General features: G+C 34.1%; 1 protein-coding gene and 1 non-coding gene across 3 annotated transcripts in view; both read left to right on the top strand.

The window, feature by feature from the left end:
• TOGARAM1 (TOG array regulator of axonemal microtubules 1) overlaps positions 1 to 22,605 on the top strand; it is a 108,648-nt gene that overhangs the window by 46,124 nt on the left and 39,919 nt on the right. The window contains exons 9-16 of one of the 2 annotated variants that reach the window (XM_090270106.1): positions 4,890 to 4,988; positions 6,398 to 6,573; positions 7,061 to 7,214; positions 7,426 to 7,560; positions 12,024 to 12,177; positions 18,921 to 19,026; positions 19,324 to 19,559; positions 20,183 to 20,341. In XM_090270106.1, coding sequence (XP_090126232.1) covers positions 4,890 to 4,988; positions 6,398 to 6,573; positions 7,061 to 7,214; positions 7,426 to 7,560; positions 12,024 to 12,177; positions 18,921 to 19,026; positions 19,324 to 19,559; positions 20,183 to 20,341 — 1,219 coding nt within the window. The remainder of the gene's footprint in view (positions 1 to 4,889; positions 4,989 to 6,397; positions 6,574 to 7,060; positions 7,215 to 7,425; positions 7,561 to 12,023; positions 12,178 to 18,920; positions 19,027 to 19,323; positions 19,560 to 20,182; positions 20,342 to 22,605) is intronic. The other variant, XM_090270105.1, reaches the window with a different exon arrangement.
• LOC150015798 (U6 spliceosomal RNA) lies at positions 10,377 to 10,479 on the top strand. Its single transcript, XR_016510159.1, has one exon. It is a non-coding gene; the product is annotated as a U6 spliceosomal RNA (small nuclear RNA).

Raw genomic sequence — 22,605 nt, 5'->3', positions numbered from 1 at the left:
TTTTTCAGAGATCGTATTACAGCTACATTTTAGAAATTTTTCTTAGGGTAAGGAGCAAGTGATTTTGAAGGGTATAAATATTTAAATAGAGTACTTAGAAATCACCTATATTTAAGCATTGTAATTATCTAGTAAGTGTTAAGAAGCTGTCCTTTTTGGTTTTTGTTTTTGTATGACAATGGTGGTTGTAATAAGGTCAACTTTTGTTACTTTTGATATCTTAAGTCGTATGTGTGCAGGCAGTCAGGCATTCTAGGATGTGTGTACTTTTTGTGGAAATAACTCAAATTGAGTTAAGAGAGAACTTGTTTAGAAACTTTCCTTGTTATTTTTTTTATAAATTTCTTTAAAGTTAATCCTAATGTAATTCAATATCTGTTCTTTGTGGAAGAGATCAGTTATTCATTGTTTTTATACAAGAATAACAGGTTTTTTTCATATTTACCTACATATTTTATTTCTTATGTAAAGAAAATCAAATAAAAAATATAGTTTTCCTTCTGAAGGTAACTCATACCCTAACATAAAATTTTTTAATTTTTTATATTGATAATTGTTTTGAAGTAATTGCTAAATATATTCATTCACTCCTAGTGGTATCCTTTTCTTAGAGAGCAAAGTCATAAAAATATGTATATCTTTTGACCAGCAGTTAATTCTACTCCAGAAAATTATTTCAAACTCCAGAAAATTACTTCATACTCACACTTCCAATTCTAAAATAAACATGTACAAGATCTCTCCAGTCAACAAGAATAAACGTTCAAAACCAAACTTAGCTTCCTTTCTGACCTGTTTCTCTTCCTTTGTTGTCCATTTCTGTTAGTAGCGTCAGCATTTTCCCAGTTACGGAGACTTAAAGCTTTAGTGTCGCCTTTTCCTTACCCTCCGCAAGGTTATTCAGTGCCACCCATCCTACCAGTGCGTCTCAGTTTAATTCGTGCCTTCATTAGCACTCCTTGATAATTACAGTTTTCTAATAAGACATGCCTTTTATTTTTCATCCTTTTTAATGCAGCCTGCACACTCTTCCAGAATTCTCTTTCTTGAGTAAAGACATCCTCTTACATATTCAAAATTTTTAGTGGTTCCTTGTTCCAACAGAATAAATTTCCTCCTCCATACCTTAATTTTTCTTAAGAATCTTTCCTTTGCTTAACTTTTTTTGAGGAGGGGGATTATTTCTTACTACTATACCTCTTTTCATGTCCTATGCTTTAGCATTTTTAATACTAGTAGTTTTCTTAGTTACCACATATAGTCCACCTCCATGCCTTTTCCCAATCTTAATGTGTCAAGATCATGTGTGCTTTTTGAATACTGGGTTAAAAGCCATTGTTTTAGAAAGCTTTCTTCACTTACCTGGCCTGAAGTAGGATAAGATACTTAAAAATAAAAATACTGTTATCTTTATGTCCCTCTTATGCTTTATATATAAAGGTGTTTTGTGCTACTTGTTAAAGAAATGGAGTGGTGATGAGCAACCGCCAACCAAAACTAATAGTACAACTTTGGGCACAATCACTTAAAAATTGCATTCTCAAATCTGCTTAAATAATGAGTGCAGTGGTACAGTGAATGAAAAAGCTCCTGAAAGAAACATAGCAGTGTGTTGCATATATGAGTGAATTCATATGCAAGAAAACTCAGACTTCTGAAGGATTAGATCTCAGAACCACATCTTTTCCCATTCTTCTCTGCTGATTGTCTCTTTGAACCTGCCCATTTTCTACATAATAACAACCAACGAATGACTTGAGAAAGTGATTAATGATAGATGCTTAGAGTGTTAGCAAATTGGATTCCATGGGTTAATATTTTCTCCTTTATTTGCATAAGTTGGGCAGAAATAATAACAAATTATTTAAAGATAGCTTATATGTAAAGGATCTTGTAAAATATTTTTCTTTATATTTTAGAAGTGAAGTTTGAGCAATATTTCTGTTAATACATCTTTGTTGAGAAGAAAATATAGTGTAAAAAGTAAAAGTAACTTTAAAAATTATTAGTTATGTCAGCCTCTTCGATGAATGAAGTTAAATTACATAAAGATAACATGTTTTTTATACATTTTCTCATGCAGTTTGTCTAATTATTGAATCATCTCTTGGTAGTTTATATATAGATTGTATGTTGTGGACTATTGTTGAGTAAATTGTTTCATTTATTGAAATTTTCTTCCCTTTGTTACTGAAAACCTGTTTGGGCTATTAGATGTTTCTTTTGTCATGTGCTGTAACAATGAACATTAATTTTGATTATTCCAAAATAATCAAAAGGAAAATATGAAAAATGATCACCTACATGGGTTTCTTTCTTTAATCTCTGCCATGTTCATACATAACCAAAACAAGTCATTAGCTTCACCAAATTAGCAAAGTAATTTATTTGCTTAATTTTTTCTCTCAAATTTTACTTATTACCTAATTACTTTTTTCTGTTTGGCAAATAATTATTATTCCTACCTTTTTTCATGTTCATACAAAGATATGAGTATACATAAAAATGTTTTCAAATAAGAAAAAATACTGTACATGTTCTACTCTGCTTTTTTTTTCACTTTAAATAATCTATTATTTTTTACTTATAGTTGACACACACTATTATGTTAGTTCCAGGTGTACAGCCCAGTAATTAGACATTATATAACTTACTAAGTGATCACCCCAATAATTCTAGTACCCATCTGACACCACATATAGTTAATACAGTGTCATTGACTATATTCCCTGTGCTGTATTTACAACCCCATGACTTTTCTGTAACTACCAACTTGTACTCCGAAATCCCTTCTCCTTTTTCACCATCTTCCCAAAACTCCTCCCATCTGGCAACTGTCAAAATATCTGTATCTAAAGTCTGTTTCTGTTCAGGTTGTTCATTTATTTTGTTTTTTAGATTATATATGTAAGTGAAATCATATGACATTGTATTCCTTTGTTGGACTTAGTGCACTTACCACAATACCTTGGTCTACCCATAAGGTTGCATATTTCATTCTTTTTTATGGCTAGGTCATATTCCATTGTATATATCCACCACTTCTTTACCCATTCATCTGTTGATGGACACTTAGGTTGCTTCCATATCTTGGCTATTGTAAATAATGCTGCAATGAACATATGAATGTATATGTTTTTTTGATTTAGTGTTTTGAGTTTCTTCAGATAAATACCCAGGACTGGAATTGCTGGGTTCTTCTTTGTCTCTTGTTATATAGTCTTTGTTTTAAAGTCTGTTTTGTCTGATATAAGTATTGTGATCCCAGCTTTTGTTTGTTTGTTTCCATTTTCATGAAATATCTTTTTTCCATGCCTTTACTTTTAGTCTTTATGTGTGTTTTTTATCTGAAGTGAGTCTCTTATAGACAGGGTATGTAAGGGTCTTGTTATCACTTCAGCCTCCATATATATGTCTTTTGATAGAATTTAATCCATTTGCATTTAATGTAATTGTTGCTAGATATACATATTTATTGTCATTTTATTATCCATATTTTTTATCTTTTTTTCTTGTTAAAGAAGACCGTTTAACATTTCTTATAATACTGGTTTGGTGGTAATGAACTCCTTTAGATTTTCTAGACTGGGAAGCTCTTTATATGTTCTTCAATTCTAAATACTAGCTTTGCTGGGTAGAGTAATCTTGGTTGTAAGTCCTTGTTTTTCATCACTTTGAATATTTTGTGCCAATACCTTCTGACCTGCAAAGTTTCTGTTAAGAAGTCAGCTCACAGTCTTATGAGATCTTTCTTATAGGTAACTAACTGCTTTTCTCTTGATACTTTTAAGATTGTCTCTATCTTTAACTTTTGGCATTTTAATTACGATGTGTCTTGCATGTGGCCTCTTTGGGTTCATCTTGTTTGGTACTCTTTGCACTTCCTGGACTTGAATGTCTTATTTCCTTCACCAGGTTAGGGAAGTTTTCTGTCATTTTTTTCCCGTAGGTTTTCAAATTTTGTTCTCTCTCTCCTCCTCAGGAGTTGCCTTCAAAGTTGAGATATCCCTCTCAATTTTTATCTCCCACACGTGAGTGTGCAATCAACTCATTCCATGTCTCTGCCACTCCTCCCAGTCTTGATGTGACTTCTTCTTTATATCCTTAGTTTTAGGACTTCAGTTCCGCTAGATTTCTGGAGGTTATGAATGATGATTGCTCTGTACTTTAGTTGTAATTTTGATTTGGTTGTGGAAGGACTCAAATACTCTGTTTATGCTGCTCTCTTGACCAGATATTTGCTTAATTTTTTAAAACAGTTTTTAAATTAAGTTTAACATGGTTAACTGATTTTCTTTCACAGGCCCTAAATTTATTGTATTTTGCTTTTCATTTTTTCTGCCTTGTAACATGTATCTGACATAGATTTATTGAACACTTGGTATGTGCCAAGCACTGTAATAATTGGCTCTGGAAAAGAATGATGATCAAAACTAGACATAGGTTCTTTCTCCATAGAGCTTAAAATCTAGCAGGAGAGAGGATAATTAAATAAATAATCACAAATTGAGATGGGAGTTAACCTTGGAAAGTACATACTGCTGTGAGATTGACTTGATCTGTTTCCAGGGGGCAGAGGCTTTGCTTCATGGTTATCCTTTTGTTACTTGACATCATGCTCTGCCTAGTTTCTTGTGTATCTTTCCCGCTAACTCTGGTGTATAAAAACATCTTACGGGAAGAAGGGTTTCTTTTCACTCTGGTGCCTAGTCTATACTAGATATTCTAATGATAAATATTTATTGAATTAATGAACATGTGTGAATAAATACTTTGTATGAAATAAATTTTCACTTTTCAAAAACCATATTATAAAAATTAAAATATTATGGTATCCTAAAATACTATGTAATATAAGTATTTTTAAATATGGGTTTTTTTTTCTTTAGGATTTACAGGATCATCATCAAATTTACAACAAATTTCCAGTTCTGACTTCACATCCACAAATACCTTATCAGAAGACTCAGTAGTAGTTGTTGGAAAAGGTATTTAAAGTTACTTAGCTTTTTAATTGTATTTTATGTTCTTCACACATAAGCAAAATATATCAATAAAGAATAGAGAAAAGTGTGATTCTGGTACTGAATAGAACTTCCTTTTTGAAAAGTTATTAAATTGAAAGAATTAGAAGGGAATGCTTATCTTTGCATTTCTATTCTCTAGAGAATCTACAGTAAATTCATGTCAGTAGTTTTCAAAGAGATGTTTTATATACATAACTACAATTTGGATACTTCTAAGACACTTAGGATAGCTAAGGCAGTTTTACCATATTTAAATTGAAATGGTAGTTCTTATTTATCTGCTTTTAGTACTCAGTATAACAATATAATTTTATTACTGCTTATATAGTATCTAGCCAAATCAGAATTAACACCTGTTATATATTTTAGGGGGGGTTAGAGGACCTTTGAAATACATATTTGCAAATATCCTTTAAAATTAGGTGGGGTTTTTCAGCTTTATTGATGTTTAATTGACAAATAAAATTGTAAGATACTTGAAGTGTAAAGCATGAGAATTTGACATCCATATACAATGAGAAAGGATTCCCCTGCCACATCCCAAATAGTCTCTTTTTTAATTGAAGAACTAGAATGTGATGATAGGCATTGAGGGTGTATATCTTATTTTTGGTACATAGAATGAAATGTATGGAAATCTTTCCTAAATTTTTTGCCTGATAGAGTCTCATTAGGTCATTTGAAGGCCCTCCTCAGATTGCTTCCAACCTACTCTTACAAACTTTCTTTCTGTTGTTTTTGTACTCACCTTATGCCAAACCAAACTAATTTCTTCATTCCACATACGTGCTTTATACTTGTTCAGCTCTGTCTGCTTATAAGCATCCCTATTTCATAGGATGTACTTCCCTCCTTCCTTTCTTGTCTCCAAATCCATTGTGCTTTCTAATCCCAGCTCAAATCCTTGTTCCTTGAAATCATCTTAAACACCCAGCACACCAACCTTTTCTTCCTGTGAACTCAGCACTTACATTATCTCATTTGATATTGTCTTATAATACTCTTATTGTTCTGTTAAGGTATTTGCTTTTATATGTTATGATTATTTAGTCTTTTTCTTATTAACTATATTGTTTATTTCTTGAAAGCAAGATCCTTGTGTTTTTTTCAAATTTTTTATTTATTAATTTTAGAGAGCGTGAGAAGAAGGAAAAGAGAGAGAAACATCGATTTGTTGTTCCAATGCATTCATTGGTTGATCCTTGTATGTGCTCTGACTGGGGATCGAATCCCCAACCTTGACATACAGGGATGACACTGTAACCAACTGGGCTACTAGCCAGAGTGGCAAGGGCCTTGTCTTAAGCTTTGTTATCCAGAGGGACATCACATAAATATTTAATGGCCATTTGATTGTTCATTGATTTTAGGTGTATTTGGAAGTCCAAATTCAGTGGCAGCAACCAGCAGCCAATCAGTGAGATCTTCTGTGGAAAATGGAGATAAATTTTCAGTTAAACAAAGTATTGCACCACCACCAGGGATTTATGGAAGAGCCTTCCAACAAAGTATTCCATCATATCTTGATGTTGAGAATGAAAAAGATGTAAGGTTATTTGCTTAATTATTAGGGTGGTAACTTTAAGCCTATAGTACATTATTATTTTGTATCTATCAGATTCCAGTTGGTGAGAATGTTCAATTAAAGTTTTTTTAAATTACAATATAATTGAAAATTCTTATGCTTAATCATTTAAATAATAAATTGTTTTTCTTTCGACCATATATATTTATGTTCTGATATAAAGCATCTAGTGTTTTTTATACTGTATATGTACATGCATGGATATAACAATTTTCTAGGATATAATCAAGGAGTAGCAGACTAATATCCTCAGGCACAAATTTAGTTGGATGTTAGCACTATATAATTCTACTCCATTCTAGAATTCCTGAAATAAGAACTAAGAAATGTATAGTTTATTTTGTATATAGATATTTAATGCCCCATATACAGTTGTCTGAGATGAAGGTAGTTATTTTAAGTGTTGAACTCACTGAATACTTTCAGATATTTCAACTTTTTCACGCAGATCAAAATTTCTGTTTCAAAATCTACTTTTGACAAGATGAAACAGAAGAGAAGAGAGGAAAAAGAAGCTTTTGACATTAAAGATTATGAAAACAAAGAACAGAATCCGTGGGGACAAATGAAACATACAGGAACTGAGAAAATGGTATCTGAAAGTAAGTGGAATTTAGCTCATGGTGTGTTTTTTTAACGAGTAACACTTTAAAGCTTGTGTACTGTCATTTAGCTGAAAGTGATATATATGGCTTTAGTGGAATATGTTGAACTATAATGCTGAAATTTGCAAGACCCAGTAGCTTCTGTTATAATAAATATTAATTATTTCTCATAAAGAGGCAGTTGATTGACTGTTTTTCTCTTTTCTGGACTTAAATATTTTTGGAGATGATGTGGGAATATCAAAAAATGAGAGTTCCTCTTTAGAAAACATTACTTTAAACGCTCTATTGAAAGGAGGGGCCAGTTTTAAAAGGTCACCATCTTCAGTGCTTTCAGATTCAGGTAAGTCACTTGTTTAAATGTAAAGCGTAATGTCACAAATGCTTGTTAAGCTGAAGTGACCACATCTGGTACAGTTAATTTGTGATGGAGAGAGCACTAACCTAGTAGGAGTTATTAGACAGACCTTGTTTTTAAATATCAGTTCTGCCTTTTAATTAGCTTTGTGACCTGGAAACAGGCCTCATTTTCTGCCCTTATAAATATTTAAATTATCTCCAAACTTCAGATTATCTCAAAGATCTCTTCTACATTCCCTACAAATATTTCTGTTTCATTGAGAAGTGGTCTCCCATTTTATAGGTAAGGTTATGGAAATTGTGAAGCTGGTTTATATTAGGTCATGATTTTTAAAAATTGTCTTTATCATTTAGTCAGCCTCTCATTGAGTACTTACAAGCCAAAATTATGCTCCATGTTCCCTGTATTGTTTTATAAAATATTGAATAGGTCTTAGGTATAGTAGCAAGTAGGTAAATTAAAGGCTGAAGTGAAAAATTGTGGGAACTATAACAAACATTAAGGATTATTATTTTTGTTTATTATTATTATTAATTGCTTCTGAGGAATAAACTGTGTGAGTTATAATAAATATTCTTAAATTTATATTGGGTCTGAAGTCAGGTATCGACCCAAAACTCCAAGAAGTATAGGAAAAAATATATATATAAATACAGTGGCACCTTGGTACTCATTGTTAATTTGTTCCAGAACTCGTGATGAGCACCAAACAATGAATATTATTCTCTTGTGGGGCGGCATTGTGACTTGTACAAGTTCTAGCAAGTGCAACCAGTCCCGAGCAAGCACCAAGTGCCGAAATATTTTTTTTCTCATCAAAACAAACAAACGAGCAAAATAGACCAGAGGCATGGAAACAAGAAACAGACTGACCAACCAGAGGGGAGGGGGAGGGGGATAAAAGGGGAAAGAAGGGGAAGGGTCTAGTCGAGGAACAGGTATAAATGACCCATGGACATGGACATGGACAACATGGGGGGATTGACTGTGGGAGTGGGGGCTGGGGAGCAGGGGAGAGCAACATGGGAAAATTGGGACAACTGTAATAGAAAAATTAAAAATTTAAAAAATGCAATAAGTACAGAGTTGAATTCTAAAACCTATACGTACTAGGGTATGACTATATAACCTTGTACAACATATTTAACCTTCTCAAAGATAAATATAAAAGAGATTTGAACTAGATAAATGTCTGAGGTTCTTCCTAGCTTGTATTTCTTTTACAATGGAAGAAGTCTTGGAAACTTTTAAAAATTCTATATCCTCAAGAACAAATCAATAGTTACTAAAGGATCTGGGTGGTGGGGGTGGTGAAATAGGTGAGAGGAGTCAAAAGGTACAAATTTCCAGTTGTAAATTAAATAATTAATGGGGATGTAATGTGCAGAGTGGTGACTATAGTTAATAATACCGTATGGTATATTTGAAAGTTGCTAAGAGAGTAAATCTTAAAAGTACTTATTATAAGAAAAAAATTTTGCCCTGGCTGGTGTGGTTCACTGGATTGAGCACCAACCTGTGAACCTAAAGGTCACCGGTTCAATTCCCTCTCAGGGCACATGACTGGATTGCAGGCCAGGTTCCCAGTTGGGGGCATGCGAGAAGAAACCAATTGATATATCTCTTCGACACTGATGTTTCTCTCTCTCTCCTCCCTCCCTTCAAGAGTAAATAAAATCTTTTTTAAAAAGTTGTAAGTACGTATGGTGACAGTGGTCCCTAGACTTACTGTGGTGATTATTTTGCAGTGTCTGCAAATATTGAATCATTATGTTGTACTCTTTAATATGTTTTATGTCAATTATACCTCCATTAAAAATATAAGATAAAATTTGTTTTAAAAAAGTGTGTATCCTCAAAACTAATCATTGTTGAGATTATGCCTAATGAAAGATGTTATCCATAAAGTTATGGATAAACATGGCTCTAAGAGCTAGTTAAGTGTAGGTGTTCATGAAGTTTAAGCCTATTAGCATTCTCAAATAATTTCACTATTTATTAATGCCACATAATCTATGGGGAGCAAAGCACACAAAACTTCTTACCTAAGCTAGTAGTTAGCAGTAGCAAATAGTTCAAATAGCAACAAATCGTAAATTTTTAGGTATTCATTATGCTATAGACATCAGCTAATTTTGTGATTTTTGCCTGTAATGGAAGCTTCACAAGATTTTGTTTCTAGGAAGTATAGGGAGAGTGCTTCCTTGAAGTCACCCTTGTATTATTTGAACAGAAGAATAATCCTAAAAGATAAGTACAAAAACTGATTTTTAGAAACTATTTTAACAGTTTGACATTGCCATGACAGTTTTATTGTACTTTATAAAAATATCAGTCTATGGTGGAAGTTAAAAAAAAAAAAAAACTTAGCTTGATCATTACTACTTTAGATTGATATTCTGTACACCTCCTTTGCCAGACTAAAATTTTGTTTAGCTTTGTTTCATTTTTTTTCAGGTGAAAAATGAATACTGATAAAACTGCAAGGTTGAAAATTTGGTGTTTATCTACATTTCCTCCATAATGACTTATTCTCTAATTGAGGTGGAGTAATATAGAAAGGGAATCCTTAAAACTTTAGTATCAGTTTCTTCATAATGTACGAATAATATAACTATCAGGGTTGTTGAATGAATGAAGTTAGATCATGTAAGTGAAGCACTTAGCACAATGCCAGGCCAAATCTTAATAAATAATGGCTGGTATTTTGTATGCTATTTTTTCTGGGTTGGGACTTCCAAAGCTGAAAGATTTTCTTTATACCTACCAGTCTTATATATGAAGCCTGATGAGGGTGTGTGCTTCAGCAGCATGTATACTAAAATTAGAACAACACAGAGAAGGTTACCATGGCCCCTGTGCAAGGATGACACACAAATACATGAAGCATTCCATATTTTTATACAAAATAATATTGAGTATAAACTGTAATTGAAGGTTTTTTGTTTGTTTGTTTGTTTGTTTTTTGCCTAGCCTGGTAATTCAGTTGGTTAGAACATCTTCCTTATATGCTACGGTTGCAGGTTTGATCCCTGGTCAGGGCACATACAAGGGTCAACCAATGAATGCATAAATAAGTGAAACAACAAAAGTCAATGTTCCTCTCCCTTTTTCTCCCTCTCTAAAATAAATAAATAAAAATTAAAGTAATTTTTAAAGAAAAATAAAATGAGGTCTATTTATTAAATCCCTTGTCAAATCATTTTCCTCATGTATGATTTACTCTAGCAAAAACTGTTACTAATTTATCACTATAGTAATCCAAAATACCATATTTATCTATTTGAATATCTTTTGTCAGGTATGTGGTAAATTGCTTGAAAGCAGGAATTTTTTCTTAGACCTCTTTATACAAAAATCAAAGGCAATAGTGGACCTAGAACTAAATTCTGCCTTTGCCACTCATTATCAATGAGACCTTGAATGAATTTTTTAGCCTCTATAAAACTCAGTTATTTTCTCAGCTGCAAAATAGAGATAATGAGAGGATCTACCTTAGCTGTTCTGAGAAAATTGAATGTAGTAAAGTTTGTAAAAGCAGTTATCATAAGATCTGGCACCAAGTAGTTAGTAAAAGTAAACAAATATCATGAATACCTTGTTGCCTTTGGATTTTAAATGCCTCTGAATACATAGTTAGCATACAGATCAAGTGAAATATCTTATAGTTGTGTATCATGTACTTCATGTAACATTTTCTTACAAATAGCATGATTGATAAATACTTCTTTGATAGTGATTTTCTAGTGCCTAATATTACCTTTTTAAGGGTAATATAAATATGAAAAATAGCTAATAAATCTTTACCCCTTTATAAAAGCCATTGCACATTCTGTTTGGACTTTTTCATCTTTTCCTTTCCACCACCTCTACTTCACGTCTTACATTGTGCAGTACCCTCAGGGCATTAATTACCATGAGCACTCAGGGATGATGATTCGTTTCGCCAATGTCTAAGGCAATGCTTTGTGCCTTGTGTCTGGAAAATAGTTAATTGTGGGAAAAACATTGTACTTATTACTACATGTAGGCTTAGGACTCATGATATACTATTAGTTCCATGCCAATAGCAAAAATTGATATTTTAGAATTCAACTAGAATTTTATAGGCAGATGCAATGAAGCTTCATTCTGAGTTATCAGTTGTATAGTAAACAAATATATATTCATACTTTTACAAAATGGGATCATATACTTTTTAGTTTTTAAAACTAGGCTTTGTTATATGACTCAACTGAAAAAAACATATATTATATGTCATTTAATAATTTTGTATATAAAAAGTAAAGTTTTAAATAGTTTTGGTATTTTCATATTACATTTTTGTTGGAGACTAAATTAATACTACTAGTTCCTATAAGAAATAGTTATAGGATGTATAATCAGAATACCATATGTATCCCTTTGTATCAGTTCCCTGATACTTAATGTTTTGTTTTTTTTAGGTGAAGCATCTCCTGGAGCTATCCCACAATATAAAGAAAGGATGCCTGCTGTCACTCATAGTCCAGAAATAATGGATTCATCAGAACTACGACCATTTTCCAAACCAGAAATAGCACTGATAGAAGCCCTAAAGCTTTTAGCTGATGAGGATTGGTAAGCTTACCATTCTTAACTTAAAACTAAGCTGAGTTCCAAAAGTTTTCTATACATTTTTAATTAAAAGCCTTGAAACATTTCCTATTAAAATAGTCTTAGAAATAATTATTTTAATTTTTAGGTAGTTTGAATGTTTTTTTAACTCATTAATGTAGCTGATCTTTGTTCTACCAGTACAACTATAACTAGTTTATAACGTATATACCATAAGGACATCATTTAGCTTTATTATAGATTATAAAAACATTTTGGTATTGTAATATCAATATCACCATTTCTCCAAGTATTTCTCTGAATATACCCTCCAGCAATCCTGGAAATATTTATCCACTCCTAATACAGCTACAGCAGCCACCTAGCCAGCCCAGCCCAACTCAAGGGAAATAAACCCCCTCGCTTCAACTGGGGCATCCATTAGCTGCCCTTGTCCCATTTACTCCTCTGTTCCTTCAGCATCTCTTTCCACCCCCATCCTACAACTTATCATCAGTTTTGCTTCTTTACTAGATCATATTCAATAACATAGAATGTATTATCATAGCTTTTATTTTTTAAAAATCTGCCTACATTGCACGTCTTTTTCTCATTTCTTTCCTCCCCCTTTTTTAGCAAAAGCCCTTAAAAAGGCTCATTCATTGTCTCTAGTTTTTCACCTCATGTTCTCTTCTCATCTTCTTCAGTTGGCTTTCAGGTCTTCCCAGTATGACTTAACAATTCACTAAAACTACACTTGACATGGTTGTCACTCCTTTCTTCTTAATACACTTTTTTTCATTTTGCCTTAGGAAATCAGAGTCATGATTCATTTTCTGCTTCAGTACTTTCTGATTCTTTCACCTTTGTTTTACTTCAGAAGTGAGGGGTGCTCCAGATTTCAGTCCATTGTTTTTCTCTGTCTATATTCATTCCATAGATCAGAGCTGGCAATCTTTCTGTAAAAAGCCAGCTAGTAAATATTTTAAGCTCTGCAGGCCAGATGATTCTGTCACAACTACTCAGGTTTGCTGTTGTAGTGCAAAAGCAGCCTTAGACACTATAAAAACAAATAGGCGCAGCTGTGTTCCAATATACTGTACTTATAAAAACTTATTTAAAAAAAAATCTTATGGAACCAAATTTGGTCCGTGAACCATAGTTTGCCAACCCTTTTCTTAAATGATTTCACTCTATTTCATAGCTTTAAAATTCATCTATACTCTGGTTTCTCATAAATGTGTATCTGAGTCTCTGGTATTTTCTTTTTCTGGGTCCCTGGTATTTTTTGATCTGTAAACCTGTAGTTCAACTGCCTCCTTGACATTTCTACTTAGATGCCAATAGACATCTTAAATTTAACTTGTCCAGAATAGAACTCTTAGACTTCCACTTCCTGCCAAGATGAATTAACAGACATTAATTTGCCTTCATAGCTGAAAGAACTAAAGAAATCATGCAAAATATATGAAACAATGGTTTTCAAAATATTGTTCACCAGTGAGTGAAATATAGTGATCCCTGAACGATGGGAAATAAGCAAAGTGAACCCTACTGATGTCCTAGCTTACTTCCTGCAGAGAGTTCCCAGGTCACAGCTCAAGGAAGAAGAAGCCATCTAGATATCAGCAGATATGGAGATGGAGATGGGAGATTGTGGAGGCCATGATAGCTAGATTTTGCAGGACAGTATGTCAGAGAGGATAGAGCTCCACAAAGAACTCCAGAAACCATCACAGGATTCTTCTCAAATGTTTAGCTGGGTACTGGTCAGGGCATGCACGTGAGTAAATTATCTGAAGCTAGAACAAGAGCCACTCAACAAAGTTATCAGGAAGACTCCCTTGAGCATATACTAGGCCAAGAATATGTCCTGTTCCCACCAGCAAAGTGGGAAACTTCATAATTCACAGGGCTTTGAGTAGAACACTCAGAAGAGTTTTGCCTCATCTATGGAAAGAATAAGCCCTAAGCTACAGACTAGATTGGTCTGGCCTAACAAAGCATAAAAGCAAGGCCTGAGAGGAGCAAACTTTCCACATAACTACATCCAAAACAAAGTTCAAAAATATTTTGCCTTGGTTGGTGTGGCTCAGTGGATTGGGCTCTGGCCTGCGAGCTGGGGGTCCGCCAATTCGATTCCTAGTTATAACACTGGTTATAAGGATGATCAAGAAACTTAGTGAGAGCCTCAACAGCATAAAAAAGATCCTGTCAGAAACAAAGGATACAATAATTGAAATGAACAATTTACAGGGAAATAACAGTAGAGTGGAGGAAACCAAGAAATCAATAAGGAAACAAAAAACAACCACACAGAACAAGAAGAAAAAAGAATCCAGAAAAAAATGAAGATAGTGTAAGCAGCATCTTGGACAACTTCAAGAGGTCCAACATTTGCATCATGAGGTGCCATAACTACTTCTGAGAGAGAGCAAGAAATTGGAAATCTATTTGAAAAAATAATGAAAGAAAATTTCCCTAATTTGGTGAAGGAAGTAGACATGCAAGTCCAACCAACACAGAGTCCCAAAAAAGATGGATGCAAAGAGGCTCACTCTAAGACACATAATAATTAAAAAGCCAAAGGTTAAAAATAAAGAGAGAATCATAAAAGCAGCAAGAGAAAAGCAGTTGGTTACATATAGGGGAGTTCCCATAGGACTGTCAACTGATTTCTCAAAAGAAACTTTGCAGGTAAAAAGGGACTGGCAAGAAATATTCAAAGTCATGAAAAGCAGGCACCTAGAGCCAAGACTGCTCTACCCAGCAAAGCTGTCATTTACAATTGAAGAACAGTTAAAGAACTTCCCAGACAAGAAAAAACTAAAGGAGTTCATCACCACCAACGCATTATTATATGAAATGTTAAAGGGACTTACTTAAAAGAAAGAAAATCAAAACTATGAATAAAATGGCAATAAATACATACCTATCAACAGTTGAATCTAAAAAACAAACTAAGCAAACAAGAAGAACACAGACAGAATGATGGATATAGAGAGGGTTCAGATGATTGCCAGATGGGAGGTAGTGTATGGGAATGGGTGAAGAGAGGAGAGCATTAAGTATAAATAGGTAGTCACAGAATAGCCATGGGAATATAAAATACAGTATAGGAAACTGAGTAGCCAAAGAACTTATACGTATGACCCATGGAGATGAACAGTGGAGGGTGGGGTTGTTGCCTGAGGAAGTGGGGGTGCTGGATGGAAGAAGGTAAAGGGGGAAAATTGAGACAACTGTAATAGCATAATCAATAAGGTATAATTTTAACAAAATCAATAAAAAATGTGTTCTTGGAAAAGATCAATAAAATTGATAAACCTCAAGTCAGACATATCAAGAGAAAAGAAATAAGAAACAAATTACCACATCAGGAATAAAAGAAGGAATGTCACTACTGATATATATAGCTATTAAATAATAAAGGAATGCGATAAACAGCTTTATGCGTATAAATTTGACAATTTAATGAAATGGACAAATTCCTTAACATACACCAATACCAAAACTCACTCAAAAACAAATTAGATAACCTGGTTCTGGCTGGTGTGGCTCAATTGGTTGGAGCATCATACCTTAATGGAAGGTTGCAGGTTTGATTCCCAGTCAGGACACATACCTAAGTTGCGGGTTCGGTCCCCAATCTGGGCACGAACGGGGCACGTGTGCTCCCTGGTCTGGGCACATATAGGAAGCAACCAGTCAATGATTCTCTCTCCTGTTGTTGCTTTCTTTCCCTTTCTCTCCCCCTTTCTTTCTAAATAGAAAATAAAACAAAACTTTCCCCAAAGAAAACTCCAGGCTCAGATGGTTTCACTAAATGAGTTATTCCAAACATTTAAGAATGAAATCAATTCGACATAAATTTCTAGAACATTGAAGAGGCTGAAGTACTTTTCATCTTATTCTTTGAGGCCAGTTTTACCCTGATAACAAAACCATACAAAGACAAGAAAACCACCAAATTATACCCAAGATGTCTCATGAACATAGATACAAATATCCTTAAAAGGGAATTTTTTATTTCCCTTTCTGTTCCCAGATCTGCTTCTCCCTCACTATTCACCATCTTAGTTAATGTCCCTGCCATGGACATTTATTTGTTCATGTTGTGTTAACTTTTTCTCATTTCTTCACATTTCGTCAGTTTATTTATAGAACATATCCTAAACCGAATCACTTACTGCAATCTCTACTGTTCTTTTTTTAAAAATAATTTTTTTTAGGTTTTATTTATTTTCAGAGAAAGGGGAAAGGAGAGAAAAAGAGGAGAGAAACATGAATGTGTGAGAGAAACATCAATTCGTTGCCTCTCGCACACCCCGAGTGGGGACCTGACCTGCAACCCAGGCATGTGCCCTGACAGGGAATCGAACTGGCAACCTTTTGGTTTACCGACTGGTGCTCAATCCACTGAGCCACACCAGCCAGAGCTCTACTATTCTTCTATTCTAAGCCACAGCTACCTCTCACCAGGCTCTAGTAGCATCATCCTTGGTTTCCATTCATCTGTTATTTGCTCACCTCATAAAACAGCCAAAGTGATTCTTTTAAAACATAAGTCAGACCATGGGACTCCCCATGCAAAACCCTCTATTGCCTCTCTAAAATACTAAATATATATATATTTTTTAACTGCTTACTCTGTCTTACAGAGTCCTTCATTATGTATTTCTGGACCCTTGTAGCCTTATTTCCTACCATGCTGTGCATTACTTATCACTGTAGCCACCTGGCTGTTTTCTGAACACCCAAACTCATTTCTACCTTTGTACTTCATTCTTTGAACACTTTTCCAGTGGCTTTCTCTTTTACTTCATTCAGATACCTGTCAAATATCACCTCCTCAGAAAAGCCTTCTTTCATAACCCTCACTAAAATAGTGTTTTTCCCCATCCTCTTACACTGCTTTACTTTTAATATCCCATATTGCTACCTGACCTTATATTTTATTTTTTCACGTCTTAAGATCCATGAGTACAGAGATGTTTTATCTTTTTCGGATAAATGTTTCACATAAACTGGGAAGGAATCTTGTTCTTCTGTTGTTTGTTGTAGTGTTCTAGAAATGTTAAGTAGATCAAGTTGGTTGATAGTGTTTGAATTTTCTGTATCCTTACTGATTTTCTATTTGTTTTGTCAATTACTAGGAAAGGGCTTTTGAAATCTCCAACTATAATTGAAGATTTGTTAGGTTGATTTTTTTGCTGTTTGTTTGTTTTCAGCACTTAAATTTGTTCAGTTTCTTACTTCCATATTTCTGATCTGAAGTATTCTGCAATTAATATCTTTTCTTCTGTATGCTGTGTGTCTTTTTTTAGCACTTTGATTATGATGTTCATCCCATATTGTGTGTTTTGTGGCTATCCTGTTTGGAGCTTGTTCTTGGATTTGAGAATTTATAATTTTGATCAAATTTGGAAGTTTTAGCCACTATTTCTTAATTTTTTTCCTGCTTCCCTCTCTTGATTCCACTTCCCATTTACTTTTATATGTAATTTGGGTCGTTCCTACATCTGAACTGTAGTTATAAACTGTTCAATGCTTATGCAATAAATGAACATTTTGAACCAGGTATTATTTCTTTTAATCCTCACCCAAAGATATGTTTATTGATTTTAGAGAGTGAGGAAGTGATAGAATCTCTGCTGTGTGAAACATTGATCAGTTGCCTTCCATATGTACCCCAAATGTGGATCAAACACACAATCTAGGTGTGAGCCCTGGCCAGGGATCAAACCCACAACTTTCTGGTGCATGGGACAATACTCCAACCAAAAGAGCCACCCCGGCCAGGGCAAACCAGGCAGTTATTATAGAAGTTTACTGTTACCACCTTTGAATTTTAGATGTTTTTTCTGTGTTTCTATAACTTATCAGAGAATTTAAATGCTTTAAAAAATAACTATCATTAATATTACTAAGGAAACTCACCTTAGCTCACATTTACCAAACAAGATGAAAACCATCAAATTTGAAATGTTGTATTTAAATTCCAGTTGAATCTACCCTGTTGATGTTAATATTCATCTACCCTTTATCTGGTTCATTATCTTAGATTAGAGATTTTCAACTGGTGAGCTACAAGAATTTTTAAAACATGTAATACCTGACTATTTATTCAGGGGCACTGACCTCTTTTCCCTGAGATTGTCAAATAAGAAAATAACAATAGCCATCTGGTGTGAATGAATCAAAACTATCCTTTTTTTTTTTTTTGTCAGATAGGCAAAATATATATTTTTTGGTGTTCTGCAGTATTTTAGCAATTAGTTTATATGTGTCATAAAATGAAAAGGTTGAAAGTTGTTAGATAATGCAAAAGAAATAGAAGTTACAGAACCACCTATTGATTGTTTTCTGTTCTTGAATTATATGTTCACCAACGAGGTAACAGGTGGGTAGTTACTTTTCTTTTTCCATTTTTGTTTTACTGCTTCCTTCACCTTTGTTTGCCATTCTTTTCTTTCTCTTCTCTAGAAAGAATATGGCACTTTCACTAGGGAAAAAAAAAGTTTCTTTTATTTACAAAGCACATGCTTAGTTTGTCAATAGTGGTTTTGTCTCTTAGAAGATCTTTTGAATCATAAAAGAGAACTATTAGAGCAAACACAACTTTACATATTTTGTATTTGAGATTCCTACATGATAAGGGAAAATAAGCAAGGTATCCTCATTGGCACTATTTCATACACAAAAAAAAGAAGACATCCTGCCCTATTTTAATAAGTGATTTTGTCATTTGTTTCTTTTTCCCATAGGGAGAAGAAAATTGAGGGACTGAATTTTATTAGATGCTTAGCTGCTTTTCACTCTGAAATACTGAACACAAAGTTGCATGAAACAAATTTTGCAGTAGTTCAAGAGGTAAACTTATCTTCAGCTGAGTTAAGGATTGTTTGAATAACAAAGAGTAAATATGCCACATTTATTTTATCTTTAAAAATAACTGTACTAGATGATGTGAATATGTTTGTATATAGTTAAAGTAACTCATGCCTTACTTTGCAACATTTTAAAAAATGTATTAAATGTTGATTTTTAGGACATAAATTAATACATATTAAAATACGTTACTTTAATAGTAAATTTGGTTTCAAAGTCGTTATTACTGATTTTCTTTCAGAATATCAACAAAATGTACATTTTGGAAATTTTTTTTAGGTGAAAAATTTACGGTCTGGAGTTTCTCGAGCTGCTGTAGTCTGTTTAAGTGATCTTTTCACTTATCTGAAAAAGAGTATGGATCAAGAACTAGACACTACAGTGAAAGTTTTATTGCATAAGGCAGGAGAATCAAATACATTTATAAGAGAAGATGTTGACAAAGCATTGAAAGCTATGGTCAGTAATGTAACTCCTGCACGTGCAGTTGTTTCTCTTATCAATGGAGGACAAAGGTAATGTTCAAAATAATCTTGATATGCCCTTAAACTAAAAATGCAGTTGTTTGTAATTGGAGGTATAGAAGAAAACAAGCAGATTTCAGTATTATTTCAGTTGAAAAACATTTATTAAATAATTTGTATGTGATAAACATTATATTTGGTGCTGAACATACAGAGAATAATAATATCATTCTAATGATGTTATCTGCCCTGGCTGGTGTGGCTCAGTGGATTGAGTGCTGGCCTGTGAACTGAGGGTTGCCGCTTTGATTCCCAGTGAGGGCACATGCGTGGGTTGTGGGCCAGGTCCCCGGTTAGGGGCACATGAGGCAACAGATGTTTCTCTCCTTCTTTTTCTCCCTCCCTTCCCCTCTCTCTAAAAATTAATTAATTAATTAATTTTTTTTAAATAATGTTATCTACTTTGTAGATGTGGAACTAAATGTTAGCAATTTAGGTTTTTTTTGTTTGTTTTTTAACATTTTGGGGAGGGATAGCTAATACAAATAATATGTCATTTTTGCCTTCAAGGGTGATGAAGGTTAGTAATAGCTTAATCATGTAACTTTAAAAGTATATCTTTGGAAAATTGTTCATACATCAACTTTGTTTTAATTCATCATGTTTCCTTGTAGCCATTTACACAATGCAGTAAGAAAATGTACGGCACAGCACCTGTCAGATGCATTGGAATTTATGGAACTAGAGCATATTTTATCTGGAACAAAAGATATGGCTGACCGTATATTACCAGCTGCTGCTAAGTTTGCTCAGGACAGCTCACAAGAAACCAGGTGAATGGCTGTTAATATTTAATGAATCTCTTAGTATAAGGGCTTAAAGTAAAGAAACAGAAGTTTAACATGAATGAACATTTTTCTAAATGGACAGGTGGTATTCCCAGGGATTGGTGCTGGGGGAATGGTTTTATTTAACCAATTTGTAAATGATCTTGGGGGAGTACACAGTGAATTCTCCAAATTTACACATGGTACTGCATACTTCTGTGTAGTAAGATGCCATGTCACAGGGATGAACTGCATGAAAACGACATAAGACTGTATGAATGGGCAGAGTAATGGCAGAACAACTTCATTGTGGCCAAATGTAAGGTAATACATTTAAGGGAAAATGATATATTTTCTAAGCAGTCAGATAAAATCAAGGAAATTATGTGCATGTGAAAAAATGGGTAGCATACCATCTCTTGAAACAGGAGATATCTGCACTCAGAAAAATTTCATAAATTTCTGATTTCTATCTGTACTGTGAGAACATTTTATGAAGCTTAAGAACAGTTACAGAAAGATGACAAAATAATTAAGGTGTGGATGGTACAATAGGTGTAATGGTGATAGAAATTTTGGACTTAGTCAGTTTTTAGCCCCAATCACATTTTACCCTTAAGCAAGTTATTCATCCTTTGTTAGCCTTTGTTTCCTTGTCTATAAAATTAGGAAGGTTGGACTGGGTGATTGATAATGCCCCATACAAAATCTAAAAATTTATGGCAGATATATATGTATGTAGATTAGAAGGGGAGAGGGAGTCTCCTGAATTCCGAGACTAAAGTTAAAAGGATATCACATTTTTAACATTTTAAGACAAAGATGCCCATTACCTTAGGTAATTGAAGTTAATCTTATGGAAGTCATTATACCAAAAGCTAATATAGAAGGTAAATATATTCATTTTTTTATTGTTGCATAACAAATTACCACAAATGTAGTGGTGGAAGGCCACACAGTTTTTTAGCTTACTGTTCTTTAAGTTAGAAGTCTAGCATGGCTCAACTGGCTTCCATTTAGGGTCTCACAAGGTGGAAATCAAGATGATCACAATGCTGGACCCCTTACCTAGAGGCTCTATAGAAGAACCTGCTTACAGGTTTTTTACCAAATTTAGTTCCTTGTGGTTATAGGACTGAGTTACCCATTTCCTTGCTGGCTGTCAGTCAGGGTACTATCTCAGCTCCTTAAGGCTCCATGCAACCTCCCATATCTTCAAGCAGCCAACAGCATGCTGAATCCTCCTCATGCTTAGAATCTCTGACTTCTGCTGTGAGCCACAGAAAGTGCTCTACTTTAAGTCTCATGTGGTTAGATCTAGATAATCTCCCTATCTTAAAATTAACTATACTAGTTAACATAATTCTGAAAGAGCAGGGCATTTTTTTTAATGTGTTTTATTGATTAAAATATTACATTTGTGCCAATTTCCCTTCCCTCTGCTCCCCTCCACCCGGTGGCCCCCCTCCCTCCAGTTGTCCCCCCCTTTTAGATTATGTCCATTAGTTGTGCATACAGTTCCTCCCAACCTCTCTCCGTCTATTCCATTCCCTCCTACCATGATCCCCAATTCCTATATCATCTCCCTCCCTCTCCCCACTCCCCCTCCCTGTTGACCTCCCCCCAATATGCTTCCCATACCCACAGTTCCTTTTCCACTCTCATTGCCTGTTTAGTTTGCCTTTGTTTCATCTCCCTAGCTTCTGTTTTTTAAACCAGTCCCTTTAACATCTTCATATAACAGTGGTTTGGATCTAATGAACTCTTTCAGTTTTATTTTGTCCTGGAAACACTTTCTCTGTCCTTCTATTCTGAATGACAATTTCGCTGGATAGAGTATTCGTGGTTGTAGGTTTTGGATTTTCATTACTTTGAATATTTCTTGCCAGTCCCTTCTTGCTTGTAGGGTCTCCCTTGAGAAGTCAGCTGATAGTCTAATTGGGACCCCTTTGTACATAATTCTTTTCTTCTCTCTTGCTGCTTTTAAGATTCTCTCTTTATCTTTAATTTTTGACATTTTGATTATAATGTGTCTTGGAGTGGTTCTCCCTGGGTCCAGTCTCTTGGGAACTGTCCTTGCTTCCTGGACCTGCAAGTCTATTCCCTTCCCCAAGTCTGGGAAGTTCTCCTTTATTATATTTTCACTCAATTTTTCAAGTTCTAGTTCATCTTCCTCACTCTCTGGCAAACCAATGATTCTTATGTTGGGCCTTTTATAGCTGTCCCAGAGGTTTCTGATCCTCTCATTGTTGCTTCCCATTTCCTCTTGC

The sequence above is a fragment of the Furipterus horrens genome, unplaced genomic scaffold (assembly GCF_987537825.1).
Source record: "Furipterus horrens unplaced genomic scaffold, mFurHor1.1.pri manual_scaffold_3, whole genome shotgun sequence".
Classification (NCBI taxonomy): domain Eukaryota; kingdom Metazoa; phylum Chordata; class Mammalia; order Chiroptera; family Furipteridae; genus Furipterus; species Furipterus horrens.
The sequence above is the reverse complement of the archived record's forward strand: the minus strand, read 5'-3'. Positions and strand labels throughout refer to the sequence as shown.